General features: G+C 43.0%; 1 protein-coding gene across 1 annotated transcript in view; it reads left to right on the plus strand.

The window, feature by feature from the left end:
• The first annotated feature begins 14,697 nt into the window (after positions 1–14,697).
• LOC311099126 (ATP-dependent 6-phosphofructokinase, platelet type-like) overlaps positions 14,698–20,575 on the plus strand; it is a 36,879-nt gene continuing 31,001 nt past the window's right edge. The window contains exon 1 of the mRNA XM_084139780.1: positions 14,698–14,934. Coding sequence (XP_083995906.1) covers positions 14,841–14,934 — 94 coding nt within the window. The 5' untranslated portion in view covers positions 14,698–14,840. The remainder of the gene's footprint in view (positions 14,935–20,575) is intronic.

Below are 20,575 nucleotides of genomic sequence, written 5' to 3' on the forward strand. Positions count from 1 at the left end.
GGAACATGGGTGTGTCAGCATAAATGGGCGTATCAACACAAGTGGGTGTAATAGAAAAGCTAATTGGGCAGATTTGTTGCCACCCAAGACCATTTTGTGAGAGCATTTTAGCTAAGCCTAACCCTTTACCTAACCTTAACCTCATTATCCTAACCTGCTTTGTTAATTCACCTAACCTGCTACGTAAACAAACCATCAGTCCCATCAAATGATCAGTATCACCACATAGGAACTGACCAATGAAACGTGTTAAAGGTTAAAGGTGCAGCCGTTTTCATATCAATATCAAATCATTTCTGGGTTACACCCATCGCTGATGATCCACCCACTTTAAATCCAAGTCACATTAAGATTGATTTAATAATTTAAACCTAACCTAACCTAACCTATGACCTGACCCATCACTTTATATATAATTAAAAAACTATACAACACAAATGGCTCCTAGCCTCCCACACTTCCTTTCTGTCCCTATCACTAAAACTAAAACTGAAACTAAATATTATAAAAACGAAATAGAAATATCTGTATACCAGAGGAGGCTGGTGGGAGGAGCTATAGGAGGACAGGCTCATTGTAATGGCTGGAATGGAATAAATGGACCGGTATCAAACATATGGAAACCACATGTTTGACTGCGTTCCATTTGTTTCACTCCAACCATTAAAATGAGCCCGTCCTCCTATAAATCCACCCACCAGCCTCCACTGCTGTATACAACTACAACTAAAGAAAAACTAGCAAATCAGGTCTGAAAACTAACCTCAAATAAAAAACGAATAAAAAATATATATATAATAAAAACACAAAACTATAATTACCTTAATAGCAATGCGCTGTAATGGTGGCCTGGCCACCAAAACAACATAAAATGTACAGTGCCTTACAAAAATATTAATCCCCCTTGTCGTTTTTACTATTTTGTTGCATTACAACCTGTAATTTAAATTCATTTTTATTTGGATTTCATGTAATGGACATACACAAAATAGTCAAAATTGTTGAAGTGAAATTCAAAAAATAACACATTTCAAAAAATTCTAAAAAATAAATAACGGAAAAGTGGTGCGTGCATATGTATTCACCCCCTTTGCTATGAAGCCCCTAAATAAGATCTGGTGCAACCAATTACCTTCAGAAGTCACATAATTAGTTAAATAAAGTCCACCTGTCTGCAATCTAAGTGTCACATGATCTCAGTATATATACACCTGTTCTGAAAGGCCCCAGAGTCTGCAACGCCACTAAGCAAGGGGCACCACCAAGCAAGTGGCACCATGAAGACCAATGAGCTCTCCAAACAGGTCAGGGACAAAGTTTTGAAGAAGTACAGATCAGGGTTGGGTTATAAAAAAATATCAGAAACTTTGAACATCCCACGGAGCACCATTTAAATCCATTATTAAAAAATGGAAAGAATATGGCACCACAACAAACCTGCCAAGAGAGGGCCGCCCACCAAAACTCACGGACCAGGCAAGGAGGGCATTAATCAGAGAGGCAATAAAGAGACCAAATATAACCCTGAAGGAGCTGCAAAGCTCTACAGCGGAGATTGGAGTATCTGTCCATAGGACCACTTTAAGCCATACACTCCACAGAGCTGGGCTTTACGGAAGAGTGGCCAGAAAAACCGATTGCTTAAAGAAAAAAATAAGCAAACACATTTGGTGTTCGCAAAAAGTTTGTGGGAGACTCCCCAAACATATGGAAGAAGGTACTCTGGTCAGATGGGACTAAAATTGAGCTTTTTGGCCATCAAGGAAAACGCTATGTCTGGTGCAAACCCAACACCTCTCATAACCCAGAGAACACCATCCCCACATTGAAGCATGGTGGTGGCAGAATCATGCTGTGGGGATGTTTTTCATCAGCAGGGCATGGGAAACTGGTCAGAATTGAAGGAATGATGGATGGCGCTAAATACAGGGAAATTCTTGAGAGAAACCTGTTTCAGTCTTGACGGAGGTTCACCTTCCAGCAGGACAATGACCCTAAGCATACTGCTAAAGCAACTCTTGAGTGGTTTAAGGGGAAACATTTACATGTCTTGGAATGGCCTAGTCAAAGCCCAGACCTCAATCCAATTGAGAATCTGTGGTATGACTTAAAGATTGCTGTACACCAGCGGAACCAATCCAACTTATAATAATAATAATATGCCATTTAGCAGACGCTTTTATCCAAAGCGACTTACAGTCATTTGTGTATACATTTTTACATATGGGTGGTCCCGGGGATCGAACCCACTACCCTGGCGTTACAAGCGCCATGCCCTACCAATTGAGCTACAGAGGACCACAACTTGAAGGAGCTGGAGCAGTTTTGCGTTGAATAATGGGCAAAAATCTCAGTGGCTAGATGTGCCAAACCTATAGAGACATACCCCAAGAGACTTGCAGCTGTAATTGCTGCAAAAGGTAGCTCTACAAAGTATTGACTTTGGGGGGGTGAATAGTTATGCACGCTCAAGTTTTCTCTTTTTTTGTCTTGTTTCTTGTTTGTTTCACCAAAGAAAAAAATTTGCATCTTCAAAGTGATAGGCATGTTGTGTAAATAAAATAGGAAAAATGCCAAGGGGGGTGAATACTAACGCAAGCCACTGTATCTTGTGCTTATATCCATTGCAGGTTCTTATGCCACCTATTACGAGATTGTGAGGCAGGAAGTAGTGGTGTGTGGGTAAAATCACTAGGGAAGCCAGAAGAAAAAGTCATATCACAACCTATGTGTTGTGATAATTGCGTTGTTTGCTCTATAACCTGTTAGTTTATATGCCTTGCAACCGTGATATATAGGCCTAAAGGCCGAGACAATAAGAAGACGCAGTGGCAGAATAAATTCAACCACACCTTTGTTTCATCACAAAACCGGAGAACAACCTCTGTCTGGTGAAGTCCACAAAGCATATTGCATGTAACAAACAGTTACATGACCTACAGCATGGTCAAGCAAGTTAATGTTTCTGACATTTTCGGACCACTAAACAACTATTGATTTAGAACCACAGAGAGTTACCGCAAGTCGCACAGAAAACAGGAGCTGCCTTCACTATTTCAGCACCATTTCAACTTCAACATTTCAACATCATCAAATCACTTATGCTTAGTCTAATACAGTGACAACTAAAAAAGATACCAAAAATCAATTTAAGCTGAATATGATGTGTGTCTGTGCGTGCACGTTCATGCAAGTAGAAAAAAACATGTTGACTCACCCTACTTGTAGAGAATGCCATCCTCTATTTCATGTTGACGAAACGGTCTATCACTCTGTCATACAGTAGACACTTTCATTTTTTATTGTCCTAGGCTACCTGGCTACAATGCTTGCTTGCTATTCAACTTCCTTTCATGGGCAACGTTAGCTAGTTAACATTCATCTGCTACATCAAGCTACATATTGAACTTCCATCCTCTCAGGCCAGGGACACAATGTATGAATTAATGGTTTATTATAATCATTGGCCAGTACGGAGAATTAAGGAAAACAACAAGTCCAAAACCCTATCTCCATCCATGGCTAATTTAGGAAAGGGCCAAGAAGCAACAATTAAAGTTGTTTTTTTCAAGGAAGTATGCTCTCAATGCGATTTGATAGGAGTGATGCCAAATACAAACTGGCTTCTGCTCACTCAGTTTAGCTCAACGCTGATTGGCTATTATTATATACAGAAATGTAGTCAATGGAAGCCAAATGCTCGCTGGCTTCCCTTGCATTCAATTCTATGGGCGGCAACAATGTCATACTCTTTTGGGTCAGACAGCATCAGATAGATGGCCTACACATATAGAGACAGAGGGGCGCTGTTTCGCTCGCTCGGATGCTTTCTCTGGTGAGATATATTCAGCCTCTTGCGAATTGAAGGAAAATTATGAAACGCAGAGAGACGTAAGGTAAATTATTTTTTCTGTTTCGTTGTTGGTAAATTTTTTGGGGAAGCCTGGCTCCCTTGGCATCCATGAATACACTCCACTGGAGGCAGGCGTATCTCTCAGGTTTACCTGAGAACATAGGGGACACAATCTTGGAGAAACATGCAAAGAAGGGTCGCCAGATGAGAAAGTGGCTAAGCCTTTTGGTAAAAGTCGTTTCTGTGTAACACTAGGTTTATTACTCCTGTATTACTTCTGGTCCTTGGAATACAAAGTGAATACATGGCCCTATAACTTGTTTCAAGTTAAATATTTGAGTCTAGAAGAGTAAAATGAAAACAGATGTTGAGTTCCACCCACCTGGTCTAGAGTGGCTGCTATAGCCCCCTTAGTTCCATGAATCACTGATTTCTGTAATTTGTTGGAACACTAATTGCCTCTGTATCAGAACTCCATTGACTGTTTTACTGAAAATAACAGCAATCATGAGCTAGGTTCACGTTTTGGCAAAAATTATGTTTCCTACTCTAGTCCACATGCCTGTAGCTCTTTGCACTGACAGTATCACATGCAAAACTTATAGTATATCTCGTTTGATTATAATGACCTTTGAGCATAGCTGCGGGAGGTAGGGGTACTGAGGGTGCTGCAATAGTCCAATGATACCAATTATCTCAGTAATTTCACAAGATATCAAAAACTGTTTGGGGGAACTACAATCAAGGTAAGAGTGATAAATGTCAAAGGTTGGAATTCCCCTTTAATATCGCTCAATCTGAGGTTTGTGCAATGCCTTCAGAAAGTATTCAGACCCGTTGACTTTTTCCACATTCTGTTACGTTACAGCCTTATTCTAAAATGGATAACATTTTAAAAATGCCTCAGCTATCTACACACAATACCCCATAATGACAAATCGAAAACAGGTTTTTAGAAATTATTGCAAATGTATTAAAAACAAAAAACAGAAATACCTTATTTACATAAGTATTCAGACCCTTTGTTATGAGACTCGAAATTGAGCTCAGGTGCATGCTGTTTCCATTGATCATCCTTGAGATGTTTCTACAACTTGATTGGAGTCCACCTGTGGTGAATTCTATTGATTGGACATGATTTGGAAAGGTACGCACCTGTCTATATAAGGTCCCACAGTTGACAGTGCATGTCAGAGCAAAAACCAAGCCATGAGGTCGAAGGAATTATCCGTAGAGCTCCAAGACAGAATTGTGTCAAGGCACAGTTCTGGGGAAGAGTACCAAAACATTTATGTAGCATTGAAGGTCCCCAAGAACACAGTGGTCTCTATCATTCTTAAAAGGAAGAAGTTTGGAACTGCCAAGACTCTTCCTAGAGCTGGCCGCCTTGCCAAACTGAGCAGTCAGGAGAGAAGGGCCTTGGTCAGGGAGGTGACCAAGAACCTGATGGTCACTCTGACAGAGCTCTATAGTTCCTCTGTGGAGATGGGAGAACCTTCCAGAAGGACAACCATCTCTATAGCACTCCACCAATCAGGCCTTTATGGTAGCGTGGCCAGACGGAAGCCACTCCTCAGTAAAAGGCACATGACAGCCCGCTTGGAGTTTGCCAAAAGGCACATAAAGACTCTCAGACCATGGGAAACACAATTCTCTGGTCTGATGAAACCAAGATTGAACTCTTTGGCCTGAATGCCAAGCTTCACGTCTGGATGAAACCTGGCACCATCCCTACGGTGAAGCATGGTGGTGGCAGCATCATGCTGTGGGGATGTTTTTCAGTGGCAGGGACTGGGAGAACAGTCACGATCGATGGAAAGATGAACGGAGCAAAGTACAGAGAGATCCTTGATGAAAACCTGCTCCAGAGTGCTCAGGACCTCAGATTGGAGCGAAGGTTAACCTTCCAACAGGACAACGACCCTAAGCACACAGCCAAGACAACGCAGGAGTGGCTTCGGGACAAGCATCTGAATGTCCTTGAGAGGCCCAGCCAGAGCCCGGACTTGAACCCGATCGAACATCTCTGGAGAGACCTGAAAATAGATGTGCAGCAACGCACCCCATTGTCATGGACATTTTAATCAATAATGAGGAGATCACCAATCAGGATATTAGTTTATTCAAAAACTTTTTTTTTTTTTTTTTTTACATTTTTATTTCACGTTTATTTAACCAGGTAGGCCAGTTGAGAACAAGTTCTCATTTACAACTGCGACCTGGCCAAGATAAAGCAAAGCAGTGCGATAAAAACAACAACAACACAGAGTTACACATGGGATAAACAAAACATACAGTCAATAACACAATAGAAGATCTATATACAGTGTGTGCAAATGTAGTACGTTATGGAGGTAAGGCAATAAATAGGCCATAGTGCAAAATAATTACAATTTAGTATTAACACTGGAGTGATAGATGTGCAGAAGATGATGTGCAAATAGAGATACTGGGGTGCAAATTAGCAAAATAAATAAACTGGGTGGGCTAATTACAGGTGCAGTGATCAGTAGGCTGCTCTGACAACTGATGCTTAAAGTTAGTGAGGGAGATAAGAGTCGCCAGCTTCAGAGATTTTTGCAGTTCGTTCCAGTCATTAGCAGCAGAGAACTGGAAGGAATGGCGGCCAAAGGAGGTGTTGGCTTTGGGGATTACCAGTGAGATATACCTGCTGGAGTGCATACTACGGGTGGGTGTTGCTATGGTGACCAATGAGCTAAGATAAGGCAGGGATTTGCCTAGCAGAGATTTATAGATGACCTAGAGCCAGTGGGATTGGCGACGAATACAGTGGGGGAAAAAAGTATTTAGTCAGCCACCAATTGTGCAAGTTCTCCCACTTAAAAAGATGAGAGAGGCCTGTAATTTTCATCATAGGTACACGTCAACTATGACAGACAAATTGAGGAAAAAAATCCAGAAAATTACATTGTAGGATTTTTAATTAATTTATTTGCAAATTATGGTGGAAAATAAGTATTTGGTCACCTACAAACAAGCAAGATTTCTGGCTCTCACAGACCTGTAACTTCTTCTTTAAGAGGCTCCTCTGTCCTCCACTCGTTACCTGTATTAATGGCACCTGTTTGAACTTGATATCAGTATAAAAGACACCTGTCCACAACCTCAAACAGTCACACTCCAAACTCCACTATGGCCAAGACCAAAGAGCTGTCAAAGGACACCAGAAACAAAATTGTAGACCTGCACCAGGCTGGGAAGACTGAATCTGCAATAGGTAAGCAGCTTGGTTTGAAGAAATCAACTGTGGGAGCAATTATTAGGAAATGGAAGACATACAAGACCACTGATAATCTCCCTCGATCTGGGGCACCACGCAAGATCTCACCCCGTGGGGTCAAAATGATCACAAGAACGGTGAGCAAAAATCCCAGAACCACATGGGGGGACCTAGTGAATGACCTGCAGAGAGCTGGGACCAAAGTAACAAAGCCTACCATCAGTAACACACTACGCCACCAGGGACCCAAATCCTGCAGTGCCAGACGTGTCCCCCTGCTTAAGCCAGTACATGTCCAGGCCCATCTGAAGTTTGCTAGAGTGCATTTGGATGATCCAGAAGAGGATTGGGAGAATGTCATATGGTCAGATGAAACTTTATGGTAAAAACTCAACTCGTCGTGTTTGGAGGACAAAGAATGCTGAGTTGCATCCAAAGAACACCATACCTACTGTGAAGCATGGGGGTGGAAACATCATGCTTTGGGGCTGTTTTTCTGCAAAGGGACCAGGACGACTGATCCGTGTAAAGGAAAGAATGAATGGGGCCATGTATCGTGAGATTTTGAGTGAAAACCTCCTTCCATCAGCAAGGGCATTGAAGATTAAATGTGGCTGGGTCTTTCAGCATGACAATGATCCCAAACACACCGCCCGGGCAACGAAGGAGTGGCTTCGTAAGAAGCATTTCAAGGTCCTGGAGTGGACTAGCCAGCCTCCAGATCTCAACCCCATAGAAAATCTTTGGAGGGAGTTGAAAGTCCGTGTTGCCCAGCGACAGCCCCAAAACATCACTGCTCTAGAGGAGATCTGCATGGAGGAATGGGCCAAAATACCAGCAACAGTGTGTGAAAACCCTGTGAAGACTTACAGAAAACGTTTGACCTGTGTCATTGCCAACAAAGGGTATATAACAAAGTATTGAGAAACTTTTGTTATTGACCAAATACTTATTTTCCACCATAATTTGCAAATAAATTCATTAAAAATCCTACAATGTGATTTTCTGGAAATTTTTTCTCAATTTGTCTGTCATAGTTGACGTGTACCTATGATGAAAATTACAGGCCTCTCTCGTCTTTTTAAGTGGGAGAACTTGCACAATTGGTGGCTGACTAAATACTTTTTTTCCCCACTGTATGTAGTGAGGGCCAGCCAACGAGAGCGAACAGGTCACAATGGTGGGTAGTATATGGGGCTTTGGTGACAAAACGGATGGCACTGTGATAGACTACATCCAATTTGCTGAGTAGAGTGTTGGAGGCTAATTTGTAAATGACATCGCCGTAGTCAAGGATCGGTAGGATAGTCAGTTTTACAAGGGCATGTTTGGCAGCATGAGTGAAGGAGGCTTTGTTGCGAAATAGGAAGCTGATTCTAGATGTAACTTTGGATTGGAGATGCTTAATGTGAGTCTGGAAGGAGAGTTTACGGTCTAACTAGACACCTAGGTGTTTGTAGTTGTCCACATATTCTAAGTCAGACCCGCCGAGAGTAGTGATTCTAGGCAAGTTGCAGCGGAGGGTGCTAAGCTGGGGGGGGGGGGGGGGGGGGGGGGCAAGTTGCAGCGGAGGGTGTTAAGCTGGTGGCCGGGGTAGGGGTAGCCAGGTGGAAAGCATGGCCAGCCGTAGCAAAATGCTTATTGATTTATCGATGGTGACAGTGTTTCCTAGCCTAGGAGGTGCTCTTATTCTCCATGGACTTTACAGTTTCCCAAAACTTTTAGGAGTTAGTGCTACAGGATGCAAATTTCTGTTTGAAAAAGCTAGCCTTTGCTTTCCTAACTGATTGTGTATATTTGTTCCTGACTTCCCTGAAAAGTTACATATCGCGGGGGCTGTTCGATGCTAATGGAGTACGCCACAGGATGTTTTTGTGCTGGTCAAGGGCAGTCAAGTCTGGGGTGAACCAGGGGCTATATCTGTTCTTAGTTCTGAATTTTTTGAATGGGGCATGCTTATTTAAGATGGAGAGGAAAGCACTTTTAAAGAACAACCAGGCATCCTCTACTGACGGAATGAGGTCAATATCCATCCAGGATACCCGAGCCAGGTCAATTAGAAAGGCCTGCTCACTGTTTTAAAGTGTTTTAGGGAGCGTTTGACAGTGATGAGGGGTGGTCGTTTGACCGCGGACCCATTACGGACGCAGGCAATGAGGCAGTGATCGCTGAGATCCTGGTTGAAGACAGCGGAGGTGTATTTAGAGGGTAAATTAGTCAGGATGATGTCTATGAGGGTGCCCATGTTTATGGATTTAGGGTTGTACCTGGTAGGTTCCTTGATCATTTGTGTGAGATTTAGGGCATCTAGTTTAGATTGTAATACAGCCGGGGTGTTAAGCATATCCCAGTTTAGGTCCCCAAGCAGTACGAACTCTGAGGATAGATGGGGGGCAATCAATTCACATATGGTGTCTAGGGCACAGCTGGGGGCTGAGGGGGGTCTGTAGCAAGCGGCAACAGTGAGAGACTTATTTCTGGAAAGGTGGATTTTTAGAAGTAGAAGCTCAAACTGTTTGGGCACAGACCTGGATAGTGTGATAGAGCTCTGCAGGCTATCTCTACAGTACAGGCAGTTCTATCTAGACGGAAAATGTTGTAGTTGGGGATGGACATTTCAGAGTTTTTGGTGGCCTTCCTAAGCCAGGATTCAGACACTGCTAGAACATCAGGGTTGGCGGAGTGTGCTAACGCAGTGAATAACTCAAACTTAGGGAGGAGGCTTCTGATGTTAACATGCAAGAAACAAAGGCTTTTACGGTTACAGAAGTCAACTAATACATTTACGTCATTTAGCAGACACTCTTATCCAGAGCGACTTACAGTTAGCGCATACATTATTTTATCAAACCCACAACCCTGGCGTTGCAAACGCCATGCTCTACCAACTGAGCTACATCCCCTGCCGGCCATTCCCTCCCCTACCCTGGACGACGCCCCATGGGTCTCCCGGTCGGCTACGACAGAGCCTGGATTCGAACCAGGATCTCTAGTGGCACAGCTAGCACTGCGATGCAGTGCCTTAGACCACTGCGCCACTCGGGAGAGACAGAATAACAACAAAAAATGATAGCGCCTGGGGAGTAGGAGTGATACTGGGGGCTACAGGGGTTAACCTCTACATCACCAGAGGAACAGAGGAGGAGTAGAATAAGGATACGGCTAAAGGCTTTAAGAACTGGTCTTCTAGTGCGTTGGGTACAGAGAATAAAAGGGGCAGATTTCCGGGCGTTGTAGAATAGATTCAGGGCATTATGTACAGACAAGGATATGGAAGGATATGAGTACAGTGGAGGTAAACCTAAGCGTTGGGTAACGATGAAAGAGATAGCATCACTGGAGGCACCGATTGAGCCGGTCTCTGCATGTGTGGGGGGTGGGACAAAGGAGCTATCTGAGGCAGGTTGAGCGGGACTGGGGGCTCTACAGTGAAATTGTATAATAAGAACTAACCGAAACAGCAATAGGCAATGCGTATTGACATGAGAGAGAGGCATAAAGCAATCACAGGTGTTATTTGAGAGAGCTAAGACAACAACTGGTAATGGCGACGAAAGTTTGGGCTGAGGCTAAACAGATAAACAGGACAGATAAACAGGATGGGGTACCGTGTAAAGGAACAGTCCAGCAGGCATCAGCTGTGTAGCTGAGTGATCATAAGGTCCAGTGAACAGCAATAGGTGAGTCCAGGAGTAGTTCGATGGCTGCTACGGCACAGGCGAGCAGGAGGCACGGCTGTTGATTGCGTGTGCTAGCGGGCTGGGGCTAGCAGATGGATCTTAGTGGTCGTTGCAACGGGAAGCCTGTTGAAACCACATCAGGCGATTACGTCGGCAGACCAGTCATGATGGATCGGCGGGGCTCCGTGTCGACACTAGGAGGTCCCGTCCGGTTGACAGAGAGGTAGATAGCCGGGAGATGGGCCTGGCTCGAGGCTAGCTCAAGGCTAACTGGTGCTAGCTTCGGGACAGTGGTGATTAGCCAACAACAACATCCATTCGGTTGCAGCTAGCTTGTTGCGATGATCCGGTGTTAAAGGTCCAGTGATTCAGTGATTCCCTCAGAAAATCAGATATGTTCTGGGTCGATAGCGCGCTGTGCAGACTGGCCGATAATTGTCCAGGCTAGAGCTGGCTGGTCAGTAGTATTAATAAGGTACTAAGTGAGGCTGGTCGACCCACTCTTGAGTGTTGGGCCGAGAGCTCTGACATACAGACAATACAAAGATACAGTTGAAGTTGGAAGTTTACATACACTTAGGTTGGAGTCATTAAAACTTGTTTTTCAACCACTCCACAAATTTCTTTTTAACAAACTATAGTTTTGGCATGTCGGTTAGGACATCTACTTTGTGCATGACACAAGTAATTTTTCCAACAATTGTTTGCAGACAGATTATTTCACTTATAATTCACTGTATCACAATTCCAATGGGTCAGAAGTTTACATACACTAAATTGACTGTGCCTTTAAACAGCTTGGAAAATTCCAGAAAATGATGTCATTTTTTAAAAGTTTTACATTTTAATAATTTAGCAGACGCTCTTATCCAGAGCGACTTACAGTTAGTGAGTGCATACATTTTTTTTTCATACTGGCTTTAGAAGCTTCTGATAGGCTAATTGACATCATTTGAGTCAATTGGAGGTGTACCTGTGGATGTATTTCAAGGCCTACCTTCAAACTCAGTGCCTCTTTGCTAAACATCATGGGAAAATCAAAAGAAATCAGCCAAGACCTCAGAAAAAACATTGTAGACCTCCACAAGTCTGGTTCATCCTTGGGAGCAATTTCCAAATGCCTGAAGGTACCACGTTCATCTGTACAAACAATAGTACGCAAGTATAAACACCATGGGACCACGCAGCCGTCATACCGCTCAGGAACGAGATGCGTTCTGTCTCCTAGAGATGAACGTACTTTGGTGCGAAAAGTGCGAATCAATCCCAGAACAACAGCAAAGGACCTTGTGAAGATGCTGGAGGAAATAGGTACAAAAGTATCTATATCCACAGTAAAACGAGTCCTATATCGACATAACCTGAAAGACCGCTCAGCAAGGAAGAAGCCAATGCTCCAAAACCGCCTTAAAAAAGCCAGACTACGGTTTGCAACTGCACATGGGGACAAATATCGTACTTTTTGGAGAAATGTCCTCTGGTATGATGAAACAAAAATAGAACTGTTTGGCCATAATGACCATCGTTATGTTTGGAGGAAAAATGGGGTTGCTTGCAAGTCGAAGAACACCATCCCAAACGTGAAGCATGGGGGTGGCAGCATCATGCTGTAGGGGTGCTTTGCTGCAGGAGGGACTGGTGCACTTCACAAAATAGATGGCATCATGAGGAAAGAAATGTATGTGGATACATTGAAGCAACATCTCAAGACATCAGTCAGGAAGTTAAAGCTTGGTCGCAAATGGGTCTTCCAAATGGACAATGACCCCAAGCATACTTCCAAAGTTGTGGCAAAATGGCTTAAGGACAACAAAGTCAAGGTATTGAAGTGGCCATCACAAAGCCCTGACCTCAATCCTATAGAAAATGTGTGGGCAGAACTGAAAAAAGCGTGTGCGAGCAAGGAGGCCTACAAACCTGATTCAGTTACACCAGCTCTGTCATTAGGAATGGGCCAAAATTCACCCAACTTATTGTGGGAAGCTTGTGGAAGGCTACCCGACACGTTTGACCCAAGGTAAACAATTTAAAGGCAATGCTACCAAATATTAATTGAGTGTATGTAAACTTCTGACCCACTGGGAATGTGATGAAATAAATAAAAGCTGAAATAAATCATTCTCACTACTATTATTCTGACATTTCACATTCTTAAAATAAAGTGGTGATCCCAACTGACCTAAAACAGGGATTTTTTTCTAAGATTAAATGTCAAGAATTGTGAAAAACTGAGATTAAATGTATTTGGCTAAGGTGTATGTAAACTTACGACTTCAACTGTATTTTACAGGTGTGTGTGCCAAGCTTGTAGCGTCATACTCAAGAAGACTCGATGCTGTAATCGCTGCCAAAGGTGCTTCAACAAAGTACTGAGTAAATTGTCGGAATACTTATGTAAATGTGATATTTCATTTTTTTTATTTTTATCAATTAGCAAAAAATTCTAAAAACCTGTTTTTGCTTTGTCATTATAGGGTATTGTGTGTAGATTGATGAGGGAAAAAACCAATTGAATCAATTTTAGAATAAGGCTGTAACGTAGCAAAATTTGGAAAAAGTCAAGGGGTCTGAATACTTTCCGAAGGCACTGTATTTGAAGGGGAAATCAGCAGTTGCTACATCCATTTTTGGACTTATAAATTAATTATATGTATCCATTGATTCTTGAAGAATATAACTTATAAATGCCTCATTAGCTTAGTTCAACTGCCGTACCCCAATAGAACCCTAAATATAAGCCTGTTTTACTCCAATGTTTGTAAACAATGTAAATGTAAACAAGCACTATAGCCACACAGCATTGTTAAAACTATCATTGTGATATCATGGATGGCCAGTCCTTGCATCCATAGCGCTGTCTATGAATTTGAGAGTGGTTACATTTCTCCAGCCCCATCAGCTTTGTACTGAAACAGCGGCGGGGAGTGCACTTTGTTAAAGTTTCTACTGCTGATTGCCACTTTAAAGTAAAGTTCAGACTTTATGTTTTCATACGAATAAAGCAGAGTACAGGCAGGAGTCATCCAGCTTGCCCCAGGGGTGGCCTCCATCGGGTTATTGAGTAGGCTAGTCTCAATAAGTTACAAGCCAATATTTGTCCCCCTCCTTTTCATAAAAATCTGACACAGAAAAATGTACTTATTTGGGGGTGCTGTTTTAGTGTTATTCTGTTGTTGTTTTTTCCAGAGAAATCATGCTGTTTTAGCATCAAACGATAAGCAACTCTCAGGTTTTCCTGTCTAACTTTGGAGTCATTGTCTTTGGTTCGAGCGCTCCTTGCTGGTTAGAAAGCAGAAGTACGTTCATAGAGGGTCACAACAGCCTGCAGAGATACAATATGCAGCTAGATGTCTGTCTTGACTGACATTATTATTGCACAATTCTCTGGCACGTGTCAATATCCTACTTCAATTTGTTTAAGTGCCTTCTTGTATTAGATTTTTGCTACATTTGTATCCATCCTATTTTTATTCATTGAGTTTTTTTTTTTTTGCCTATGGTTTAAAACTAGTAAAAATGCCAATTACGGCATTGCTTCCTGTTTAACTGTTCCTCTGTCGTCACTAGTTACCACAGCCACAAAGTCATAAACCCCGCCCATTTATACAGTTGATCTTATTTAAATGTTATTTTAAACCTAACCCTAGCCTTGAACCTAACCTTAACCACACTGCTAACCTCATGCCTAACCTTAACCTTAAATTAAGACCAAAAAGCTTAAAGAATAAATCTATATCCATTTTGGACTTTGTGGCTGTGGTAAGTAGTGGAAACATTCCTAGTCCCTACCTTCTTGTCTATGTAGTAGTTTCTACGGACCCAATTGGTCAGAAAAGTTTGAGGAATATACGTGATGCAGTAATCTATTGGATGACAGCACTTTCAATTAATTCATTACAGGAGGACAGCTCCCCCATATGCTCACTGCTGCCATCGGGAACGGTGGGGAGATGAGTGTGTGAGAGCAGGAAAAGGGGTGTAACCACTGCAGCACTTATTTTATTTCAAAACAAAATAAGACAACCGGTATTCATATATTATATTTGTGAAGGATAGAAGGGGAGCCATGGCGAAGCGGCAGGACACAAAGAAATTATTTGAGAATCTCTCTGGGGCCGGGAAATCCATCGGCGTTCTGACAAGCGGAGGAGATGCCCAAGGTATCGGTTACTGAAACAAGTGGATAAGAGTTATATTGTATCAAATGGATTACAGTGTAATAACTACATGATACTAAAAGGGAAACAAACTGTTGAGTTATCCGTTTTTCAAGTGCTGTCATTGGCAGTGTTTAGCCTACAGGATAAATGTATCTTACAGTAGGCCTATTTGTTCTCGTATGGTCAACAAAATAATGCAACAGATGATATGGTTGAGTATGGACACTGACAGTCATATAGTCTAAGCTATTCAACAGAAACATTTTAAATATAGTGGCCTAACCATTATTTGTGGAATAGGCCAATTATTGGTTATGTGGTCCTCTGTAGCTCAATTGGTAGAGCATAGCGCTTGCAAAGCCAGGGTAGTGGGTTCGATCCCCGGGACCACCCATTCGTAAAAACGTACGCACACATGACTGTAAGTCGCTTTGGATAAAAGCGTCTGCTAAATGGCATATTATTATTATTTGGAAGTTATGTTACAATTTCTCGCCATTCAAAGAAATGTGATTATGCACTCTTATAATCGATAAAACACATGTAGCCTATAGTAACAAATAAGTTAGGATACCATCTTTGAGGATACTGAAGCCTGCATTGCAGACTTCCAATCGTTGAGTAGTTAACGTGGCGCAGAAATGTCATAAAGTGTGCATCTATCGCGCCCTGCATGTTCAACTCTACGTGCCAAGATTTTAGCGAACAAGGAAATTATAGTGCATAGCCTATCAATAGGCCTACACCTCAAATTCCATCATTGGCGTATGCCCAATATTGTAATGAATGGAACTTTATAGCAGACTGTTGCAATGCGTTAAAACACAGGAAGGGTGGGGGTCATGTAGGGCAGGCCTACGTGAGGAGCGGGAAGTAGTGGGGTTTGCCCAATGACTTATATATAAACTAGATGTCTGATTGGGGGAGCTGTGTTGAGCCAACTGGCTTCCATCTTGGCACGCCCCCACCGTTGTAAAACATATTTTGGAAGTGATAGAAATGCATTTATTAATATCTACATTCGTTTTTGCCACGTTTATTCTATTAAAGACATGTTAATGCATACTTTTAAATTATATGATGTGAGCTAAGCATAAAAATAAAACATGGAAAATATATAAAAACATTTTCCTTAAAGTATAATTTTTTAGAGATGACTAATGTTACTGTCCCCGCTACAACCAAAACATACTTGAATACATGTAATTTTGTCCTTGAAACATTTAATTGAAATAGGCTACTGTAGAATTCTATTCATTCCTATGGAGGACTTCTCCTACTGGGGAGTGCCAATATGGCCGATCTGTGGGTTCAAAGTCTCTCAATGGCCAATACATGGCGTTGGCAATCCAGGGTTTATATACATCACTGGTTTTGCCTCTATGCGGTCACTATTCCAAAGATTGTATATTACATTGACAAGATAGTTAAGTGACCACTCTAACGATGGAAATACATGTCCTCAAAGATGGAAGGCAGGTGGGAGGAGGCGAGATCAGGTGGGACCTTTCTAGCCAATGAGAGGGCACATACAGGTGTGAACAACAGGCCATAGAGATAGAAGACTCATCTTTGTATCTGTGCCATTATAGCGTCTGTGACAGCATGGGCAGCGCCATTTAGCATGGAACAGGTGTGTCTGTCTGTGTCTGCGTCTCGCACACGTGATGGAGCAAAGTGACAGACAACTGATGAGGAACGGGCTGTTTTACCGTAGTGAGTTAGGCTATAAATCATGGGTTGGATAGAAGCAAAGTCTGCAGTCTTGAGAACTGGATAATAATTGCTTTGCTCCTCTCTTAAATAGGCTATTGTTTGTTATATCGCTCATAAAGCTGTGATTGAGAATAGCCTATGCCTAGGCCTATAGACTCCGACTTCCATTATTGTTCTTTTTGAAAGCAGCAACTTTAGGACAATAGTAACTTCTTAGGCTATTAGAATATTTGGGAAATAGGCTAGTTGTTCATAACTTTAATTTGTCTTAAACCCTTATGGAAAAAACACATTTCACGTGATGACATTACTTTATGTTAATGTAATAACATGTGACAACATGTGAGCATGTGAAAACATGATCTCGTGTTAAATAAATGTGACAACATGGGGATGCAAAATTTCAACATGTGATACCATGAATTTACACATGTGATGACATTTGAGCACATGTGAAAACCCTGTGTCAAATGTCATTGAGAATATTTTATTTCAAAATGCATAATGGACATTAATTCAATCAGTCATCGTCCCCTGCAAGTTTTATCTAGTTCCCTGTTTGTGGAGAATAATGTTTTTAGAATGTTGTGTCATGGTCCCCTGGATAACTTGGGACCAGCCTCACTTGGGATTTGAACTCACAACCTCTTGGCTGCTACCAGAATTCCTGTTGAGCCACCAGGTCTGTGGACATAATGGGGAGAGGCTATACATACTGTACTGTATGCTGCCAAAAATGCATTTTTGCACTTTGCCTAAAGTATATACAAAACTTGAAGGTGTTATTTCTATAAAATGGCAGTATGCTGCTGTATTCTGATTTCAATTAGTGTAAAACAAATACTGTATTATTTCGTACTGTGACCACACTTGGGATTTCAACTTAAAACCTCTCATTCACTAGCAATCTGAAATGTCCTGCTACATTTCCTGCTACACCACCAGGTCTGTGAGCATAAAATAGATATGGCTACAGACTTATTGGCAAGAATACATTCATGCACTTTGCTTAAAGCTGACCAGAATCAAGTAAATCATTGTCCAATTATCACCACCAACATTACATCAACGTAAAACTACCAGTGCTCAAGGAAACCTGACACCGAGGATACAGTGAGGGAAAAAAGCATTTGATCCCCTGCTGATTTTGTACGTTTGCCCACTGACAAAGAAATTATCAGTCTATAATTTTAATGGTAGGTTTATTTGAACAGTGAGAGACAGAATAACAACAAAAAAATCCAGAAAAACGCATGTCAAAAATGTTATAAATTGATTTGCATTTTAATGAGGGAAATAAGTATTTGACCCCCTCTCAATCAGAAAGATTTCTGGCTCTCAGGTGTCTTTTATACAGGTAACGAGCTGAGATTAGGAGCACACTCTTAAAGGGAGTGCTCCTAATCTCAGTTTGTTACCTGTATAAAAGACACCTGTCCACAGAAGCAATCAATCAATCAGATTCCAAACTCTCCACCATGGCCAAGACCAAATAGCTCTCCAAGGATGTCAGGGACAAGATTGTAGACCTACACAAGGCTGGAATGGGCTACAAGACCATCGCCAAGCAGCTTGGTGAGAAGGTGACAACAGTTGGTGCGATTATTCGCAAATGGAAGAAACACAAAATAACTGTCAATCTCCCTCGGCCTGGGGCTCCATGCAAGATCTCACCTCGTGGAGTTGTAATGATCATTAGAATGGTGAGGAATCAGTCCAGAACTACACGGGAGGATCTTGTCAATGATCTCAAGGCAGCTGGGACCATAGTCACCAAGAAAACAATTGGTAACACACTACGCCGTGAAGGACTGAAATCCTGCAGCGCCGCAAGGTCCCCCCTGCTCAAGAAAGCACATATACATCCCCTTCTGAAGTTTGCCAATAAACATCCGAATGATTCAGAGGAGAACTGGGTGAAAGTGTTGTGGTCAGATGAGACCAAAATGGAGCTCTTTGGCATCAACTCAACTCGCCGTGTTTGGAGGAGGAGGAATGCTGCCTATGACCCCAAGAACACCATCCCCACCGTCAAACATGGAGGTGGAAACATTATGCTTTGGGGGTGTTTTTCTGCTAAGGGGACAGGACAACTTCACCTCATCAAAGGGACGATGGACGGGGCCATGTACTGTCAAATCTTGGGTGAGAACCTCCTTCCCTCAGTTAGGGCATTGAAAATGGGTCGTGGATGGGTATTCCAACATGACAATAACCCAAAACACACGGCCAAGGCAACAAAGGAGTGGCTCAAGAAGAAGCACATTAAGGTCCTGGAGCGGCCTAGCCAGTCTCCAGACCTTAATCCTATAGAAAATCTGTGGAGGGAGCTGAAGGTTCAAGTTGCCAAACGTCAGCCTCGAAACCTTAATGATTCGGAGAAGATCTGCAAAGAGGAGTGGGACAAAATCCCTCCTGAGATGTGTGCAAACCTGGTGGCCAACTACAAGAAACGTCTGACCTCTGTGATTGCCAACAAGGGTTTTGCCACCAAGTACTAAGTCATGTTTTGCAGAGGGGTCAAATACTTATTTCCCTCCTTAAAATGCAAATCAATTTATAACATTTTTGACATGCGTCTTTCTGGATTTTTTTGTTGTTATTCTGTCTCTCACTGTTCAAATAAACCTACCATTAAAATTATAGACTGATCATGTCTTTGTCAGTGGGCAAACGTACAAAATCAGCAGGGGATCAAATACTTTTTTCCCTCACTGTACATGAATTTGCAACCTCTTGGTTGAGTGCATCTGTGATGATGTGATGTCGAAGGAGTCAGGCGCAGGAGGGTAAATCACAGAATAACAGGCTTTATTCCGCAATTACAGAGTTACGCAGAAATGCATCAAAACAGGCGCACTGTAAATACAACGTACACAGGGAAATATCCTGGCGATACAAAATACACGGAGCTCCACCGAGCTTCACTATCCTGTACAATAAACAATCACACACAAAGACAAGGGGCAGAGGGAACACTTATACAGGTACTGATGAGGGGATATGAACTAGGTGTGTGTAATAAACAAGACAAAACAAATGAAATGGAATGATGAGATGCGGCGCGGCAGTGGCTAGAAGGCCGGTGACGACAAACGACGAAGCCTGCCCGAAGAAGGAGAGGTGGCAGCTTCGGAGGAAGTCGTGACCGGCGGAGAGAGTTCTGGGCATATTCGGCCCATGGCAAGAACACCGACCACTCCCCTGGCCGGTCCTGGCAGTAGGACCGCAGGAACCTACCCACATCCTGATTCGCCCGTTCCACCTGCCCATTAGACTCGGGGTGAAAACCAGAGGTCAGGCTGACCGAGACCCCCACACGTTCCATGAACGCCTTCCAGACCCCGGATATGAATTGGGGACCCCGGTCAGACACTATGTCCTCTGGCACCCCGTAGTGCCGGAAGACATGTGAAACAGGGCTTCCGCAGTCTGCAGGGCCGTGGGGAGACCGGGCAGAGGAAGGAGGCGGCAGGCTTCAGAAAAGCGGTCCACAACAACCAGGATGGGCCTCTCCTCTGTGTCGTACAGCCGTGACAGTGCGTCTGCCTTCACATTCTTCGTACCAGGGATGTAAGACAGAGTAAAATCAAACCGGGTGAAGAATAGGGCCCACCTGGCCTGGCGAGGGTTCAGCCTCCTCGCTGCCCGGATGTACTCCAGGTTACGGTGGTCCGTCCAGACGAGAAAAGGGTGTTTCGCCCCCTCGAGCCAGTGCCTCCAAACGGTCAGGGCTCGGACAACAGCCAACAGCTCCCGATCACAAACATCATAGCTCTGCTCCGCCGGACTGAGCTTCTTGGAGAAGAAGGCACAGGGGCGGAGCTTGGGTGGCGTGCCCGAGCGTTGACCGTGGTTGAGTCGGCCAATTACGCACGGCTGAAATGCGATCTCCCTCCATCTCCACACCTGAGGTGGTAATGCG

The sequence above is a fragment of the Coregonus lavaretus genome (genome assembly GCF_964263955.1).
Source record: "Coregonus lavaretus genome assembly, chromosome: 23".
Classification (NCBI taxonomy): domain Eukaryota; kingdom Metazoa; phylum Chordata; class Actinopteri; order Salmoniformes; family Salmonidae; genus Coregonus; species Coregonus lavaretus.